This window comes from Atractosteus spatula, chromosome 11 (genome assembly GCF_055471065.1).
Source record: "Atractosteus spatula isolate fAtrSpa1 chromosome 11, fAtrSpa1.hap1, whole genome shotgun sequence".
Classification (NCBI taxonomy): domain Eukaryota; kingdom Metazoa; phylum Chordata; class Actinopteri; order Semionotiformes; family Lepisosteidae; genus Atractosteus; species Atractosteus spatula.
Window position 1 is genome coordinate 9932246 of NC_142716.1, and position 20227 is coordinate 9952472.

The window sequence follows — 20227 nt, forward strand, 5'->3', positions numbered from 1 at the left end:
CTTTTAAAGAACTGGAAATACAGGTGTACATCAGGATTTTAATAATTTGATTTAAATGTATAAATGTATAAAAAGTACTATTAAATATATCAGTAGCATGAAAATATTTTCATGTATCTATATGTAAAATTTTCACAATTATACCTGTAAATATAATTTAGTCATCATATAGTAAATCATCAATACATAGCCCCAGAAAGCTTATAGGTGTTTCTTGAAGTCACATTGATTGCTATTAAAAGGTGGCTTAACATTCAGCATAACATCATCATGGACAAAGTCTGATATTGTTCAAAGAACTAAATTATGTGATTATTCACCTCAAGAACTCTAGAGCTAGTTCTAAAACCCCATAAATATGCCAGTTTTGACTGTAGTATCCCTCACCCAGACGATAAAACCAAATGCGAGGAAAGTTGTAAGAAATTTAAACGCAAACAAGTTGTGTTGAAATGTGCACTCAGAAAAGTGGTTTGGGAGGCTAACTCATAGCCAGGAGCTATAACTGGAACTCTTCCAAAAACTACAGCATCATCCGGAAACAGTGTCTCTCAGACTACAATTCAAGATAGACCTTGTGAAATTGATGCCTGTGGCAGTGTTCCAAACACTTTTCTCCCTGAAGCTCAAGCTTTGTCCAGAATGGAAGTGAGTGCAGGATATCAGTACAATGTCTTCATCAAACAAAGTAGCCAAATGACTAAGAGAGCACACATCTCTCTTGATTAGTCTTCTTGGTCTCTTGTTGAAAGTCTATGATATGAACTGAAGAATGCAACCAGTAGGAGATTGAGAAATGGAGGAGCAGTTGACTGTCTCCATGAAAATGTTTAATAATCTTATAAATAGCAGGAAGCATCTCCTTAAGGTTATTGGAGCCAAAGGATGGTTCATAAAATGCCGATTGCCATAGAGGTGTATGAAATATTTTTAACAGATGTTCTAGTTGTACACAGTATATGGAAATTCTGTATTGGTGTCCTACAAGTCTTTAAAATTTGATGTATTTGTAGCTCAAAATAAAGAATATGCACCTGGAATTTCATGCTAATTCATCTTTAGTTACAGTTCTCAAAAGGACTTTTGTCTCTCAAATCCCATTTTTCATTTTTTTCCACTGTTTTTTCCAATGTGTGATAAGAGTTCTAAGGTTGTAATTGTGTCTCATTTTAGGCAGAAGAAGCCAGCGATCTATACAAGGCCTGCAAAGCAGATGTCTGTGAGAAGAAGATGGATCTGGAAAATGCCAAAAGTGAAATACTGACACAAATTCGTGAATTGGTGTTTCAGTGTGATTTGACTTTGAAAGCGGTATGATACAACCTTTTCTGTGTGTGTCTTTGTCATAGAACATTTATTTTGAGATATTTAGACTGACAAATGCTATTAATTTTATTTTGTTGATATCAACTTGCTGCTCCGTGGGATATACAGACAATTGTTGCATTTAGTGCCAATAAAAGCTCTTGGTGAAAACAGTGTAGATTTTGAAAGGGGACCAAAGGAAAATAATCATTGCATTTCTGATTGTTTTTGACTTTTCACTTTTCCACTTTTCCAGGTGACAGTCAACTGGTTTCAGATGCAACATGCTCAAGTGGTTTCTCTCCCAGTGAACTACCAGTCTCTATGTGAGAGTGCCAAACTTTATGAGCCTGGCCAGCGCTACTCGGAGTTTGTCAAGAGCCTTCCCAAAGATGAAGCCACTCTAGATTCCTTCTCTTTTGAGACACAAGAGACACAGAGTGGGGGGTGAGAAATATTTCAGTTTTACAAACTTTCTTTACACCTTAACTAACACCAGTGTTTTACCTGAACTTCAATTTCTTCAAACACCAGTATAACCTTGAAGTCAGAAGTTGTTGTAGGTTTATTCTATGCTACAAAGGAACAAGTAATAGGTTTATCCCATGCTAAAAAAAAGAAGAAAGAAAACGCAACGTTTTGGCCGTGGAGCCTTCTTCAGGTGTGAGCCTGACCCACACCCTGACTCTGTGACTCTCACACCTGAAGAAATGTTGTGTTTTCTTTCTTCTTTTTTTCCAGCATGGAATAAACCTATTACTTGTTCCTTTGCAGCCTACGCATGCTGATGCAGCTACCCACCTGAACTACTTATTCTATGTTAGATATGTTTTGTTCAGCAAATTTCCATCTTCCTTGTAAGTAGTATTTAGGAAATAGTTCAGACTTATTATTTGTAGGTATGCTATATATCATTAATGTATTTCTTTGAATACATATCTTAAAGTTATGCTGATGTTTATAGCTGACTAAGATAAATCTGTAGTTTGTAGCTAATTAGTCCACTAATCTCATTCAACCATAGTTTTAAAGAAGCCTCATCTGAGTATTGGCTGTATGGAAGGTTCAGCTCCTTCAGGTATTCAGTGTGGGAAATGAATCTGATAGCTTGTCTTTGGACTGATTTGCAGAGCAGCAATATCTTTTTTTTTTGGTAATGTGGTGGCCAAAGTAATATTTTAATAAGAGGTTTTGTACAATGTTAACATTCACCTACGTATACTAACATTTTTCCATACCTTTTCTATTGCTTCATCACATTATGTAGAAGATATAAAACGGTGTCTCAAAATAAACACCTGTCTTTTTCCATTTGTAGCCTCTTCAAGCTCTGCGTTTTCCATTTTTGATTCATAACTTATTCTTTCTGAGTTCTTTTTATTAAGTACTATATTATTACGTACTCTATTTTAATCTTGCTGTGGTTTGTAACAGATGTTGAAAAACAGATTGGGCGTATTCTTAGATCTGTGTTTTTCACAGAGTAGGAGCTGTCTTTAAAGACAAAAACGATGGCTTCTCTTGCAGGAGTAATAAAAACGTAGCACTTACTTAAGGAGCAGTATAAAGGCCGACGCGTATTTGCTTATCTGTCACAGGGTGCTGAGTGTAGGAATTGCTAAAAGAAAAAGTAACAATCGCGTGCGCACCAGCAGGCCTTCCTCAGGAAATATCTGTGGTGAGAGCAGAGAGCTCAAGCCCGAGGCTTTGTTTTTATTGCTCCATCTGTGCTACAGCTACGCCCACTGACATTTTGATTTTGACAGAAGTGCTTAGATTTTTTTCTGAAAACTGCAAGGAAGTTTCATCTCGCTAAGCACTGCGCAGTTTCAGTCGCAGTAACTATATTCTGGAGCAGTTTTTAGAATATTCGTTTTTTAATGTTTTTATTAATCATTAATAAAATCGTTGTGTTCTAATACAGTGTAATGGCAGTGTTTCATACTACCCTTAAAAAGAAATTCTGTTTGTTCAGTTTGCATGGATATAGCTGCATTCCCACAGTACATGCTTATGAGTGCTATAACAGATTTTTAAATTATTGTTGTTATGAGTTATGTTTTCAAATGAAATGATTACATGCAAAAAGTTTTGTTGTTCACCATTGTTGTCATCAGCTTTTTGAGCATCGTTGGCATTTTCAGTGAATTTCCAGAAGTAAGGCTCGGGATGAGAATAAAATGGAGAGCCTCCATGAAAATAAAACATTGGTTTTACCCAATAATTGGTAGAAATTGGTCCTCAGCAAGTCAGAAATTGGAGGTTTGTTATCCTTACCTTTCTGTCTTATCCCTGCAGGCTACCTTTTGGGAAAAGATCAGTGAACAGTGCACATTCTTCACATGGAAACCTGTCACAGATGTCAGTGACCTCTGGAGATTTTCAGAGTGCTGATGAAGTCGAAAGTCCAATCCATACGCGAGCAGGAAAGATAGGAGAAAAGAGATCAAACAGCAGCACAGATATCCAAGGTATAAGTCTGTTGAAACTTTGTATATTTGTGTGGCAGCAAAGTTCAACAAAACATCACCCTCACCAAGAAAGCGGGCAGGAAAAACAATATTTCAAGAATATGTGCTATGTAATTTTTTAAAAAAAAGACCTAAATAAAAATACATTTCAGAAGTGAAATTGCAGAGGGGAGAAACAAACTCCTAAAAAGACTTTGGGGGCACAGAGGTGTCATCCAGATGGAAGAAGAGCAAATTCACAGTGGAAGGTGTGTCATGTGCTTTGTAATGCTGTTGGTCTCCTTTAGAGCACTTGGCATTTAGAGTGCATTAAGGGTGATCTGATTTACACCCTTAAATTGCCATGCATTTACTCCAGTAAATAAGCTTTTAAAGGGTGCTTCCCTTTGTGAGAAAATCACTTATAGGTCAAAGCATTTTCAATGGAAAGCAAAAGAAGCGCTTAATTGTGTATTTTGTCTGAAACCTTACAAAGGTATTTTTCTTCTTTTTAACAGCCATTTAATAGTTGTATAAAGGGAATACTAAGGCATTTTAAGGAAGAATAATCTTCAGTAACAACATTATTGCCAAGTTTAGTGTACTCTTTTTGCAAAGGTGGTTATTGGGCAGTTTGCTAAACATGTTATTTGCTTTTTATAAAGCTTTGTTGTTTATGTAAGTATAGATTTTACATCTTCTGAATGATTTCTTTGAAAAGAAAATCATGTTTGTATTTTAAAATATTGAAAGTATGGATTATGTGTGCTTTGTTCACTTTTTTTGTAATTCAATGAATCATTATTTAACAGATTTGTACATTAACATTAACATAACTTACAATATGTATCTAACTTGTTACATTTTTGTGGCGTAAGAAATACTTTTAAATTCCTCAGCTTTTACGTGCTTATGGGCAGACCTGGTATTCACTACCTGTTACACTTTCTGTGGTACACAATAGCCTAATGAGGTCTATCAGAGACGGTCTATAGACTAAATTCCTAGAGCAGACACATTTACATTTGGGGGTGGGAGGTATTTTAACGGCAGCTCTGACTTACAGCTGTTTGGCATTCTATTCACACCAAGCTAAAGTAATCAGTAAGCATTGAAATCAAGCAATTGTCTTTCACATAGCTATAGCCTATAGCCTCATTTTGAAAACATGATAATGACCCATTTAGGCAGTGAATAAGGTAGAAAATTCAATTTAAGTTTGTAATGATTTTTTTCTTGTCCAGACATCAGCCTTTAATGGAGCATGTGTTGAAATAAATGCTTTTGTTTTTAAGCTTGTTAATCCTTTTATTTCTGACCCATAATGAATAATAGAGATGGTAAAGATAACAGTGGTGAGACTTTATAAGTTGAAAACTATTACCAAAAAAGTGAACTTTTTATTAATTGGATTCTGTTTTATTTGTTGATCCTCGAAGCTTGGATGATTTTTATCTTATTTTAATTATGCTTTAATCTATTGTTAGTCTTTTGATAACCCTTTTATTTGCTAGTTCTAGAATAATTATTATCTTAATCTTAAACTTGTCCCAGATAATTTTCTTGCATGAAATTTATATTAATAAGTTTAGAAATGAATTTCTAGTTCAAATCACTTATCTGCTTTAGCACCTTAAATTAGCACAATTATTAATTTTTGATAAACAAGTTGCTTATTTTGAACTGGAAACTGTACAGCATGTTAACATTTCTGTTAAGAAGGAAATTACTAATTTGGGTTCCAGATTGTAATCTTGAGTAATATTGGAAACAAGTGGACGCTGAACTACATAGATATTAACTAGGACATCAGCTATCCATAACACAAATTAAGATGTTTTTATTTTGGATTGAAATTAAATTTCCATATTCTGCAAGCTTTGTTAATGTATATTTCGACCTAAGCAGACACTAAAACCCCATTAATTATTAAAATTCAAACATTTTTTTTGTTAAATTGTATTGATATAGCACTATATATCATTCTAAGGTAACCTAAAGCACTTTATTTATAGTAGAGACCCACTTTACTGGTTAATTTCATTTTTTCATTTGACAAAAAAAAAGAGTTTGTTCATGTATTTTCACTTAAACAGACCTTCATTTTGAAATAAAGATCCATTAATTCTTAAGAATAGTCTTAGAACTGTCTGGAGTTTTTTTAAACTCTGCTTCCCCGCCATACTGTTTTGTCTCTTCGGACAACTGCAATTTTGGAGCTTTTTGAAGAGGAATAAGCGGGATCTCTGTCCCTGTCTGACAGCGCTGAGATGCCAAGGCCCGTTCCGAGCCTGGGCAACAGGCAGCCAGGGCGGGGGGATGTGCAGCGACTCAGAGAGTGCTGGAGGCAGCAGCGAGTCCCGTTCCATGGACTCTCCTACCGCCAGCCCAGGTACAGCTTTGTCATCATCGGTCTAGATCATTTGTTTCCCAAAGGTTTTTACCCCAAAACTGCACTTTTCATGTCAAAATCAGCGTGAAGTATGCTGTTTTGTGCACATTGATCAGACCTCTGCTGCATGTCTCTCTCTATATACATTAATTCGCATTTCTTTGAGGCTGGCTTGGGGTTATCTTCACTTTTTGATAAACAGAAGTTCATAATCATCGCTCCTCAGACAGACTGGAGATCCCCGGCTTTGTCTCTTTTGTAAATATTATGCGAAATTTAAGCAAAAGTACAATTTCTTTAAGTTGTATGAATAGTATATTAAATTAATTGAAGGAACAAGTAAAGGTTTATTCCACGCTTAAAGGAGAAGGAAAGAAGCACAACATTTCGGCTGTGGAGACTGCTGACTCAGCTACCTACTTAAATTAATTTATAATATATAAAGTAATACATCAGGGTCATTAAAAAGATGTTGTAGTGGTTTACCCCAAAGTACGCATTTATGCAGACTGCAGATTTCAGTGTACAATGATTCATACATCCTTCTGATTTACTTTTAAAGAGATCGATTTCTTCTTTGTTCAACTCTAGTAGTACAGAATGTGACTTTTTCTTGCTAACGTAACTAGCATGTTACAGGTTTAAATATATAAACAACAATTTGAAGTAGCCAAATGTCAACATCTTCAATGGACAGAAAGAAACTTGAGTTTTCTAATGCTTTCTTTTAGAAAATAGCTTAACATTTATACCTGAGTAAGATTAGCATTTTAAAGATTCCCTGCATGTGAGAGAGTGTTCAATGTTTTCTTTTTTTACTTGATTTAATTATAATTGAATTCTGTCCAGTAGTTAGAAACAAATCTATAGACTGCTAATTGCCATTTTGTGTATTACATGTTAACAAATATGTTAGGAATTTGCACTGGGACAGATGGAGTTTTTGTCACCACTGTTATAACCTTGCCAATGGCTGAGGGAGTTAATTGTTAAATGAAGGTGTTAGTCTCCCACAATGCATTGTAATAGGTACAATAGATTGAGCTTTGCTACTCCTCCTTATATACCTCATCAGTTACAGTCTCCCTCAGTTGAGAAACGGTCTTAAAATGGGACTCTGGAAGTACAGTTCACAGCTGACCTTAACCGAGAGCTGTTTTTCAAAAACGGCTAGATTGACTTTTAAGCGAGCTTCACTTTTTTCAGGTGATTTTAAAAGAAGGCTTCCCAGAACTCCTTCTACAGGCACCATGTCTTCTGCAGATGATCTTGATGAAAGAGAACCACCTTCCCCTTCTGACAATGGTGAGTCAGACTGTTTCTTTAATTATTATCAAAAATGACTCATTGAGTTGCACGCAACTGTTTTTTTACTTTTGACTTAACAGATGTTTCTTTGTTGTGGTTTCAACAAACAGTTCTCATGTTTTATTCCTGGCTTAATATTCCACAGACCAATCCATTAGTAGCCATTAACAGCATTCGTGCTTTCCGAGTCAAAATCACAGGGCAAGAAAATTAAAAGAATTGCTGTGCATGAAAGTTTTCAGAGAAAACAAAATGCTTTCCATTAGAAATCATAATGGAATCTTACCAGATCAGACTTCAAAATACTTTACTAATAAAAGAAGAATAAACTTTTCATTTAAAATATGTTTCATCTTACTAATAATTACTTTGCTAAGTATCAAAATTTGTACCTTGCTCCTTTCCAGCTATTGCAGCGGTTTGGCTAATGAGTTTATTTTCCCTTTGTAACTGTATCTTAGGTTTAAGCGAAATGGTCTCAGAAACGGCTAGCTCCCCTGGACCTTTCCGAAACACTCAAATGTCCAAGGCAGCACAGACTCACAAGCTGAGGAAACTGAGGGCTCCCTCGAAGTGCAGGGAATGTGACAGCTTGGTGGTATTCCATGGGGCAGAGTGCGAGGAGGTAAGGCATCTCTTCCCAATACAATTAATGAAAATCACTGAAAACTTCAAAATGAGGACAGCAATTATTTTGCAGTTAATAATGGTTTATGGCAAAGCAATGAGTTATGTGAAGAATGTCGGCATTTAAAGTACTGAATATGCACTAATGCAAAATGGAATATGTAACTTTCAAGGGTGAGGGAAACATTAATTTTAATAACCATAGTCAAAGACCTTTAAAGAAATGATGTTGATAGGATTTTGGTCGTAAACCAGTTAAAATGTAGTAGGAGTTAATTCTGCTGTGTAGTTTAGTTTCACTTAGCAGATGTGATAGTCACTTTCTACTTTTTAATTCTTTTTATTTTCTCTCTTCAGTGTTATCTGGCTTGTCATAAAAAATGTCTGGAAACATTGGCTATCCAGTGTGGCCACAAAAAACTCCAGGGCCGTCTTCATCTCTTTGGAATTGACTTTGCCCAGGCTACCAAAAATAACCCAGACGGAATACCTTTTATCATCAAAAAGTGCACTTCGGAGATTGAAAACCGTGCTTTAACCATAAAGGTACTGTTAAGTCACATCCTGCTACTATACATATATGTTTTTTTTGAGTGTGTTAAGCTTAGAAAATTACACTAGTGAGAAAATGTTCTAAAAAGGCTTTTCATGTCACTTTCAAATACAACATCTGGTGAAAAGCCAATCTGAAGGTTTCTCTGCTGTTAAATTTTAAGTCTCAGTTTCAGTGTTTTGTTTCCTTGTCTGTGATATCACATTGACTTTACTTCTAGTTTTGAAATGTCTGTGTATTCTAAAAAAAGTATTCTAGCAGTCTATAATTAAATACCTGATTTTCAGACTTGAAAAGACTTTTGTAGCTCTAACAGTTTTTGAAATAACTTTTTTTGTGTTTGTAGGGCATTTACCGAGTAAATGGAGCAAAATCAAGAGTTGAAAAGCTTTGCCAGGCATTTGAAAATGGGAAGGATTTGGTGGAACTCTCTGATCTATATCCGCACGACATCAGCAATGTGCTAAAACTTTATCTCCGGCAGGTTTGTATTTAATTTTATCTCTTCAAACCCTTATTACCCAGGTATTTGTCAGAAATAATTAAAATTGGGCGGCACAGTGGATAGTACTGCTGCCTTGCTGCACTGGGGCCCTGGGGTTCAATTCTGGCTTGAGCTGGGGTGCTGTCTGTTTGGAGTTTTTATGTTCTCCCTGTGTTCATGTGGGTTTTTGCTGGAAATTCCTGTCTCGTCCCACAGTACAAAAACCTTGCTGGTTAGTTAATAGGCTTCTAGCAAAATTGTCCTTGGTTTGAGTGTGTAAGTGTCTGCCCAGCGGTGGTCTGGTGTCCAGTCCAAGGTATATCTCGCCTTGCACCCATTGCTTGTTGGGATAGGCTCCAGCCCCCCCGTGATCCTGAATTGGATGAAGCAGTTAGAAAATGGATGGATGAGTAGCTAAAATATTTTGTTGTGCATTGGTCTACATATTTACTTTACTTAATGTCTTTTATGTATTTTTATTTTTAGCTTCCTGAGCCATTGATTCAGTTTCGTCTTTATAATGAATTCATCGGCTTGGCAAAAGAGAGCCAGAATATCCTTATGGATGAAGTTGATTCTACGCCGAGTAGCCCAACAGCAGACAAACGCCCTCCAAGCATCGAGCTCAACAGAGTAATCTTCAAAATCAAAGACCTGCTCAGACAACTGCCTGCGGCCCACTATAAAACATTGCAGTACCTTATAGGACATCTCAACAGGTCAGACATTCATCTGTGCTTACTTTTATAAAAGTTTTAAAATGTATTGGATGGACATGTATATAGTTTATATGTGGACACTGAAATGCATGAACTTCCTTACCTGAATTTCAAAATGGCTGCAGTTTTGCTCATGGTCATTTTGATGTAGAAAGTACATTTAAGCAGATATTTAAATATTTTATTAGGGGAAAATGAAATATAATTGCATTTTTTGTTTTCTCTTTTTCGTTTTGTAGAGTGACAGAGAAAGCAGAAGAAAATAAAATGACGGCCAGTAACCTGGGGATTATCTTTGGCCCCACTTTGATGAAGCCGCGACAGACAGATGCTGATGTGTCCTTGTCTTCCCTGGTTGACTATCCCTACCAGGCCCGGATAGTGGAGCTGCTCATTTTGCATTATGAGAAAGTCTTCGATGTTCCTCTGAGTCCCCTGTCCAGCTCCCCACCTGCTGTGGAGAGCTCGCCAGTGGAATTTAACCTAAATCCTGAAGAAAAAGAGGGGCAGCTTATGAGACACTCTAAGTCTTTAGTTGATATCAAAGAAGTAAGTGAGATCTTGTTACCCATATCAAGGCTTTGAAAATACATACAATAATGGGCTTCTGTGATATCAGTAGAGTTTAATCTTTTCTCTAACTGTTTTATTTCAGCAGAGCTCTAAAGTATATAAAAGGCATTCATCTATAATTCCATCTACTCATTTGGTGGATGAGGTAAAAGATGTGAAACACAAACCTGAAGGAAGGGAGTTTATGCCCGGTCAGTATTGCGGTAGTGCCTAGTTGGAGCCAAATGTCTCCACATACATCTAGAATTCAGCTGTTTTTAAGAGTTCATGTGTACTGATTTTTTTTTCCCTTTCTGCTTGCAGCGATGGTTCAGATTTCGGAGAAACTCAACGGGCTTCCATCAGAATCTTGCCTTCAAGAGGGACAGAAACCTAACCTGGTGTTTAGCAGATCGAATCATGGCGCAACCAAAGTGCAAATGCGATCTCCGAGACCTAAGTTAACCGCACGGCCCATTAGTATGCCAATGGAAAGACTGTTAAACCCTTCTCAGCTCAATGAGAAGAATTCCAAAAATTTAACGGAGCAGGATCAGAGTCTCACAATAGAGGAGACTTCAGAAACGGTCAAGACTTTTTCTAGTGTGAGCACATACTGCCGGAATACTTACATTGACACTCAGTCTTTAAGGAGGACATGGGACAAGCAGTACAAACATTATGATATCACTCCCAGGACAGCTATGATTATGGCAAACATACCCCAAGAAGCTCCCAGTTCTTCTGGGAGCACTATACTCCCCAGTAAGCCATACACTATTGCTGTAAGGCCAGGAAGGGCCTTAAAAAGAGATGGGAATATCTTTGATACAAATTCCACAACCTCTGCCTTCAGAGCTCCTCGAACATTGCAGCCTCCCCCTGGAACTTTTTACAAACCTCCTTCCGGAAACAAAGCTCTCCAGACTGCGGACTTGGTGCCAAATACATGCCCTGCCACAACAAACAGCACAGAGACAAGGCAGAGCCTGAAAGACTCTGCGATCGCCCCCCCAGAGTCTGAGGCTACATCCACTGTTTCCACTGCCCAGCCTCAGTCTCCCAGCTCCAGCCCTGAGAACGTTGGCCAAAGTGAAGCAAAACCAGTTTATCAAAGACTGAGGGCCAGGCGCCTGCAAGAATTTGAACACAGGGAAGCACACTTTGTATAATTCTTTATCCAATATTGCAAAGCTGCAAATATTTTTTTTTATAAATGCAATTTGTTTGTGCCATATTGTACATGAAATGGAGTACTTTTATTACCCCTTTCTGAACATTTACAAAAACTGTGAAAAATGTACTGCGGAAGTGTTGTATGTATAATATATTCCTTGTTATCTTTTTGTTATGCAAGTTAGTATTGGACGGACCCATAGTGAGTCCCAAGTTATTGCCAGATGCACTTAGCTTAAAATGTGTGTATTTATTAGTTATTTAACACTTTAGTTGCTTTCTTAAAAAAGTTAAAAAAATACATTTTCATACAAAAATACTCTTGACTTCCATTACCAATTACCTTTTCACTGGAAACTGTAATTTGTAAATTAAACAAAATTTGTCAAAAACTTAATTTGGCTAAGATATATAATCATTTTTCACCCATTTTAAGGAAACATATAATATTCTTTCCTTCAGGTGTGTGCAATTGCTTATTACTCATCAGAATCATCATCAGAAATACATTATCGTATAAAGTTTGTTTCAAATGTTCATATGCCAAGGTTGGTTAATTTCTTATATCTATGTATGAAATGTCACTTTAACATCACAAATATGATGCACTTACTGGATTTAATTCACATTTAAATGGACCTTTAAGATTTGCCAGTACCTATACAATTTCACAGTTTGATTATAAGGCAGTAGTATTCCTGTGACTGACCTTGGAAAGCAGCAAGGCCTCAAGTCTCCATATTATTTCAGTTTGAATATTATTTTAATTCTGGTTAGCATGCATGCAAACATATTTTAAAAACTGGGCCACAGTAAGTACATCAGATTTATATGAACTTTATCTGTAAACATTTTATGAGTATTGCGTGTGAGGAGTTTCTGTTGCAAAATTAAATGTATTAACATTTTTATTTACAAACTATCCCTAAGAACATACACGTCTTTTGTAAGTTATTAAAATATAGATGGAAACTCACAAAAGAATAAAAGGTGTAATGTCAATTATTTTTTGTTATGATTGCAATGTACTGTAAAATAACCAGGTAGGAAGATTTTACAAAGTTAAGTTTTCATTTTTAAATCTTAAATTTTAAAAAGAAATGGGGCTTATCACATTTTGCCACTAACACTGGAATTCAAGAGTTAAAAAACAAAACTATAAATAATGTTATTTTCAGACCTACGCAATAGTTGTTTATTCTTTCATTAAAAAAAACATTGAAATGATATTGCTTTTAGCATAAACAACTGAGAGAAATCAAGATAAAAAACATTGCAACTTCCCAATAGTTTATTAGTGACTGGTATAATGGACAAGCATTTTTAATGACGATATTGCACATTGTAATGAATTTATGTATTTATTTACTATTTGGACTTTCAATTCAAATTCTTGAATTTAATTTCAGATTTATACTGGCCTTCTGTAACATACTGACACATTTTGTTCTACCCATAGAAGTAGAAGTAGTTAAAGTAGAACTAGAAGTAGTTAATTACTAGATATTAGAGAGATGTATGAGGCATTTATGTACAGACAGTTCTATAGGGTTAAATCTACCATATTATATATAAAGCACTTATTATACACTTCCATGGTAATGCAATTCACTAATTTAAATCACACGTAACTAACCATCAATATATATCCTCAGGAGATGTAAATATAAACCAGCATTTACTACAATCTTTTCCTTTTTTGCCTTTGGAGGAAACAAAAAGAACTATTATCTTTGTTCTTCAATGGCAAGTGGTGACCGCATGACCACATTTTGGAAGAATTTCTCCTTCGTTAATATTTGCCTTTGAGTGTTTGGAAGACACTTCAAAAACTGCTTTGTAATGCTTGTGTTTATAACAATAAGACAACATGGGAAAATACCAAGAAAAGCTGCCTTTTGATTTAAGACGGATATATTACAGAACAAAGCAAGAAGGCGGGTTATAGTGGTAACATTTATCACTGTCAAAAGTGTACAATAGTACAAAAATCATTACGTGGAAAAAAAGAAAGGATCGTATCTTGTACTTGTATTGAAGTTTTTCATTAAAATCTTTCTATGAAAGGGATAAGGAATGGGCTGCTTATTTAATCTTTTGAACTTTGTAAGGCTCTTTTTTTTAGAATATAGTTTATCGTCATTGTGCAAGTGTCATAAAGAACAGTTGAAATAGAAATACTGTGTCCTGTTCTAAACTTCTGGTCACCTGTTAATTTTGTTTGGGGGAAAAAAAGCAGAATGACTGCTTTGGCCCCTATGCAGTGTTTGAAATCTCATTTCTAAGATAAAGGTAACAAATCAAACTTATTTTGGTAGTGGATTTATTATATTATTACTATGAGTGTTGTATGTTTTTTGTAACTTTTGGGTGAATGTGGTCATTGTTATCACAATCTTTTAATATTTTTTACATTAGTTTTGGATCTAAGCAGGGTTTGAGAATACATGTCTAAAATGTATTACTTGTTGGAAAATGTTAGCTTCAGTTTTAGTTTTGTATTAACACAGTAAAATAATACTTCTGCAGAAAGACCAACATGTGTATCCCACCTGAACTTCTTTAACATAAAAACAAGCTGTATGCTCTTTATTATAGATGCCTTTATCTGTCTGCACTGCACCAGATTTGGGTGATTATATTCTGCACAGCCAAGATGTTTACAGCTACCTATCCTAATTAGTTATGTCACTTGTCCAAGCTCCGTGAGGTGTTTAATAAGGATTCAGACCTTCAGGTCTTTAGAGAATAGAGGAGAAATAAAACAACTTGAAAAAACCCAAAGCAATCCACACCAAACTACTCAAAAAGTTTCCATTTTCAGTTACAGTTGTGCATTTTATTATGCCATGTGATCATTCAAGAAAATAGATTATTGTTTTTCAGCGAGCTTGTCCATGTTGTAAAAGGAGATTAAAGCAATCTGATTACAAGTGCAAGCCAGTGTTGAGGGAAGCAGCTGTGTTTGCACCAGCATGTAGCCCTTGGCCAGACACCTCAAACCTCAGGCCAAGGAATCTTCTATAATTTTTTAAAAGCTGTACAACGTATATATTTTCCTTCTGAGGTAAGCCACTTCTTAAATTCTGATTTTTTTCTGTCATGCAATTTTGCCATCCATTCAATAGGCAATGTAATCTTACGAAGCATTCTTTTAAGATCTTTTTCATGACGTTTTCAATCTCTTACGCAGTGTAGGTTTGGGGACGAAGTATTTCAAGTGCTGACCTCTATAGACCTCTGTTAGGTATGAAATTCATAGGAATTTATATTTGGATTCTCAGCCAGGATATAGAAATAAGTTGAGGTGATAAAAACTAGAAATATTATATGTTTGCTCTACAAATTGTTCAATGCACTAATGTAACTATACACTTAGATATGGTCTGTAATTTGTGTATTGGAATGTTGCATTTTCTTCATTCAAGCCTAGAAATACCTTGAAAAGCTTAATAAAATCATGTTCTTGTAATTGTTTATTTACAGTTTGATGTGATACTGGTAGCATTTCATCAAGTTGTTAATTAACTTATAGAATATTTTCCCTGTAAATAACTGCCAAAGTCAAAGTCAAATCATTTGCTCTATAGTGAAGCAAATCCACATTGAACCTGTTCCTTGTTGAAAAAGCAACACATTGCAATCTTCTCTGACACACAGGCAAATTAAGGTCCTGCTGAAGCTGTATGTTTCATGAACTGTTTAACAGAGTTTTATAGAGTAAAAGATTAAGCTGAATTTTATTTGGCAATATATAGGTTAATGCCATTTACTATAAGATGTTCGTGTTCAACCTGAGGCCACTTCTCTCACTGGATTGCACAGAAATTATTTTATCTTTCACTTGTAAGAATTATTTCAGTTTAGGTGTTTTTTTATTTCAATAGCACGGCAAGCATATTTACAATTTGATTTGACATGGACAAATTGACTGTTGTGTGTATTAATCAGTGAGGACTACAGACATATCTACTCATATTCAAAGTAAGCCCTGTAGGAGACGTTTACTGAAATGTCACCTGAGGATCAGGCTTTTAAGCAATCCCTGTTAATCCATTTTTTTTTATTTACAGTGTTTAACCCCATTCCCTTCAATTCAGCAGTTTGCAGACTGGGAGAAATACAGTAATTAACATTTAATAAAAAAATAAATATAATGCATAGACAATATAAAATTATTTTATTTATATAATTTAATTGATTGTGACGAGAGTCGTGATAGATTTTATATAATTTTAACAAAGATAAAAAATGTAGCTGATTTTGTTTTTCCTTAATTGAGATGGATACTTGAACCTGGGTTTGCATGTGACATCCACCTTAGTTATTCTTCATTACAAATTCATTAAGTAGTAAGACTAAGCTTAAATAAATATATGCGTATAATCGGGCATTTTATAGACACTCCATGTTTAAAAGATTCATTTCTGGGGGACAGTCTTATGCCATTCTTTTAATTCTTTTGGTCTCTGTTGCTTTTCAACAAAAGAAAATGTGGCTGAACAGTGATGAACAACCTGTGGTCAAAAATGTATTGTGGAGTACTGATAGTAACAACTCATATGAAAAATATTGTTGTCCGTCGAGTTTTATTTCCAAGAGGCACGAGTTTCTACTGACAAGACATTTAGAAAAAGAGCTGCCACCTAAATACAAGTCTAATAATCCAATTACTTATATTAATGATGGATGTTTGTTGATCAGCCAGATTAGCCCATTCTTTATTTGAAGCAGCATGTTGGAACTGGTGATGATCTAGCTGTTTGTGTTTTAGCCTTACATTGATAATAGATGTGTGTGGACCCTTCCTGTTTCTATGCTTTATATGAACCTTTTAGTGTGTAAGTTATTTAAATGTTTCTGCTGGGTAGAATTCATTTTGTCCTAGAGCAATGCATTTGAAGACTGTGATAATTAAATTTAAATTCAATTTTGGCCCAGAGTAATGTATTTGTAGGCTGTGATAATTAAAGAAGAAAATATTGAATAATTTAGGAAGGGTTGAATTAGTTATGTGGTTTTCCTGGCAGCCAAAGTATTTATTTATGTCCACTAGCATTTTTCTGTGTAATCATCACTCTACCAGACAAATAGTAAGTAGAAAGGATCTTTGATACTGTAACAATAACAAAAATGCTGCAATGAATTCCATTTAACATCTACAGTTACCATTTAACAAACATACAATTTAAATTGCCATGAATTTTCCCCCACAGACTAATCTACATTTTTTTTACTAAATTATTAGACTTTTACTTGTTTTTAACAAGGAACCTTCAAAATTTTTTTCACACCAATCCTGGTAATTCCTGACAAAGTAGACTAGGGTACAGTTATCCACAGCTGGTGTTTGAAGTTACTCCAATATGAATGTTTGTAATGCCTTTCAAGTGTGATTCCTCCTTAAAGCTTTCAATTTACTTTCAATTACTGTTAAGCTGACTCGGCAGCATTCCTAGCAATTTAATAATGGACCTTTAGGTGGTCCCTCCAACTAACCGGCAAGATGACTTTTTGTAATCAAACAGGATAACTGAAGTAAGTCCTACTTTGGTTTTAATTTTAGCAGTCTAAATCAAACATTTTTTTTCAGATTTATGGCTTTTACTATTTTTGTCTCAGATACTTGCTTTTTAAAATATCTGAGATAGTTCTGTGTTTCTGTTAACATTGGAAAAGGATTAAGCTTAAATTATCGATACTGTTGGTTGTTTTTTGAGGTTTCTGCGCTGTTTGACACCCCTTTAGGGGTTAGGCAGGAGAGCCATGGCCACTGGGAGCCAGATCTACTTATTACTATGGAAAAACTGGACTCTTCGCAAAAGACAAAAGGTACTGTTTTGTAATTTGGCAGGGTACAAAAGTAAAAGATAAATGAAACGTTTAAAGGTTTAGTATTTTTTTTTATTCCTTAACTGATTATGATGTTAATGATGAAAATGATTATACCTTAATGGATAATGAGGGAGATGTGTTTTGACTAAACTTCTCTTCCATAAGAGAGGAAGCACGTTAAAAAAAAAAAAACTTTGGCAACTAGAATAAAGTTTATATGTACATTATAAGTAGAGTTAGCATTTTATAAAACAGTTTTAATTCTGAGTCATACTGACCTGCAGTACAAGTCCAATGTTGCCACATTTTAAGATATCTTACATAAAATAAGTTTAGAATAAGAGAGGAAAACTGTATGAAAAGCGGTAAGTTAAATGTGGTTTTAATGAGCTCATAGTTAAACACAAAGTAATGTGTATACCCAATTCCTCTCTCTTGTAAATCTAAATGAATCAAGACAGGAACAAGCTAAGTGTAACAGTTCCTGAATTCACTCCATTGTTAAACTTCAGCCACGCATCCAGTGTTAGATTCAAAAAGCATTCCAAAAGCCCCTTTGAAGTTTTGAGTTCCTTAAAGTAAAGGATACACTTAAAGATTCATGTCTCCTTGACCTTGCAACTCGCTTGGTATTTCACTAGAAAAAATTAAAATACTGGGATTGTTGTTGTAAACCACAAACATAAGTACAGATTGCATTAAATGAAAGCTTAAATTTAGATTAACTTTTCCTCAGAGACCTGTAGTTTATCTTATAGGGTGTCAATTAGAGAGTGACGCATCAGCATCAAATCTACCACACACATGCCAATGGCTTTTTAAATAGAGAATTGGTGAATTTTACTACCCTCTTTCACTGTTCTAAAGAAAATGAAGAGAGACGCATGACAGACATATGTACACTGTGAGATGTGTGATGTGTACATTATTACACTTTAGTTGTAATAGGAACAGTGGATCTTATCTTGTCAATGTAGGGCACAAACTTACAGGAGACATACAGTAGTGCTTATCAGAGGAGTGACACATTTTTCATTGACTCCACTGCTGGTCAAAATTGGTGGTGCCCAGTAAATACAAGGAATGGCTGGGTTGGTAAAAACTAAGAACAGTTTAGCTGATTGAAACCAATCTGCTACCATACCAATCTGCCAGTTGTGCCTTGACACTTAAGACAGTTCAGGTTGCAGTAGATGATCTACGTTTAAACGTCTGACATCTGTGTCATTACAGAGTTGTAAAATGAATTCAGCAGGAATTGTTGACTAAAGCACTCATCAGTCCAGCTTAATTGGATTTTTAAGGATTAATAACAATATGTAACTTGTTTGGTTTCATCGGTAGCTAGTGACATCACTGCTTCTTTCTTTAAAAAAAACATCTAGATACTAATATTTTACTTTTGTGGTACTCAGGTGTTCAGGTCTTTGTTTTTTTTTCCCTCTAGCTTCGATTCTTTGTTGAGATAACATGGCCGTTGGTTCTGTTTTTTGGATTGGTGTGGTTGAGAGAGGCTAACCCACTGTACCGCCAACATGAATGTAAGCATGTACTTTCATTTATAATGGATATAGTTCTTTTCATGCATCTTCGGACTTTACAGTACATGTTTTAAACTCTCTAAAAGGAAAATTCTTGTCTTCAAGTAACAAAAAGTAACAAGTCACAAGTAACAAGTAGTCAAAAAGTATCAAGTAACAAATATGATTATGTAGAATGTAGTTTTTATTACAAAAATGATCTTAGGTAAAGAAGATCAGTCCATACTTTCATGGATATATCGCAAAATTAATGTTTTAAAAGGTTGAAAGTCATCTACAATGCCTGCTTTTTGAGATTTAACTCCTTGGCTTCATTGTAGAAATTATTATTCTGAACTATTAACATTCTAGGTTTAGAAAATCAAAGATAAAATTAAAACTGTTACAGAAAAACTAAGAATCTTACAAAGTTTATTTGGAACAATTATAGTAAAAATAATTTTGCAAATTGTCACAATGATAAATAGGTAAATGCCAAACATCAATATTGATTAGATTTCTTATTCCTTATGACAATTATTTTTGTATTATTTCACTTTGAAAAGGTCACTTTCCCAACAAAGCTTTGCCCTCTGCTGGAATCCTGCCTTGGATACAGGGGATGTTCTGCAATGTTAACAACCCCTGCTTCAGATACCCAACACGTGGCGAGTCTCCTGGTGTTGTCTCCAACTATAACGGCTCTATGTGAGTCAATCATTTAATCTAATTTGAAAAATTAAAGCTAGTCTTGAAACTTTTTTAAATCCTATACTGTATGTGGCATTTTAGTTCTATTGTATTCTCATGATTAATTTTCAGGGAGTTTTAAGCTACTTATTTTTCTGCTGTTACAGTACATCACGTTTTTTATGATGTAAGAGATGATACTGATAATCATACAGTATGTGAGAAGTGTGAAGCCTTCATCTGGGTGGATAAATAAGGATGAATAAATAAAGATTTATCATCTTCACCCATCCATTCCATTCAACCACTTCATCCAATTTATGGTCATGGGGATTTCAGCAAACAATGGGCACAAGGCAGGGTGTACCCTGGATGGGACACCAGTCCATTGCAGGGCACACACAGGCACACACTCACACCAAGGCCAATTTTCCCAGTAGCCAATTACTAGTATGTCTTTAGACTATGGGTGGAAGCCCATGTAAACATGTGGAGAACGTACAGACTCCACACAGATAGCTCCCTAAGTCAGGAATTAAACTCTGGGACTGTGTGCTGCATGACAGCAATGCATAACCACTGTGCCATGGTGCTGCCTGGAAATCCTCATATAAAA

At 35.2% G+C, this 20227-nt stretch overlaps 2 protein-coding genes across 5 annotated transcripts in view; both read left to right on the top strand.

Moving 5' to 3' along the window:
• arhgap29a (Rho GTPase activating protein 29a) overlaps positions 1 to 12555 on the top strand; it is a 49722-nt gene extending 37167 nt beyond the window's left edge. For 2 of the 4 annotated variants that reach the window (XM_088926675.1, XM_088926677.1), the window contains 12 exons: positions 1174 to 1311; positions 1562 to 1752; positions 3604 to 3776; positions 6019 to 6147; positions 7354 to 7452; positions 7917 to 8080; positions 8440 to 8628; positions 8982 to 9119; positions 9606 to 9838; positions 10078 to 10387; positions 10494 to 10602; positions 10715 to 12555. In XM_088926675.1, coding sequence (XP_088782801.1) covers positions 1174 to 1311; positions 1562 to 1752; positions 3604 to 3776; positions 6019 to 6147; positions 7354 to 7452; positions 7917 to 8080; positions 8440 to 8628; positions 8982 to 9119; positions 9606 to 9838; positions 10078 to 10387; positions 10494 to 10602; positions 10715 to 11562 — 2721 coding nt within the window. In that variant the 3' untranslated portion in view covers positions 11563 to 12555. The remainder of the gene's footprint in view (positions 1 to 1173; positions 1312 to 1561; positions 1753 to 3603; positions 3777 to 6018; positions 6148 to 7353; positions 7453 to 7916; positions 8081 to 8439; positions 8629 to 8981; positions 9120 to 9605; positions 9839 to 10077; positions 10388 to 10493; positions 10603 to 10714) is intronic. The other 2 variants (XM_088926676.1, XM_088926678.1) reach the window with 1 other exon arrangement.
• A 4777-nt stretch (positions 12556 to 17332) lies between these two features.
• Positions 17333 to 20227, top strand: part of LOC148823487 (retinal-specific phospholipid-transporting ATPase ABCA4-like) — a 44006-nt gene continuing 41111 nt past the window's right edge. The window contains exons 1-3 of the mRNA XM_088927939.1: positions 17333 to 17398; positions 18849 to 18942; positions 19488 to 19629. Of these exons, the coding sequence (XP_088784065.1) occupies positions 17333 to 17398; positions 18849 to 18942; positions 19488 to 19629 (302 nt within the window). The remainder of the gene's footprint in view (positions 17399 to 18848; positions 18943 to 19487; positions 19630 to 20227) is intronic.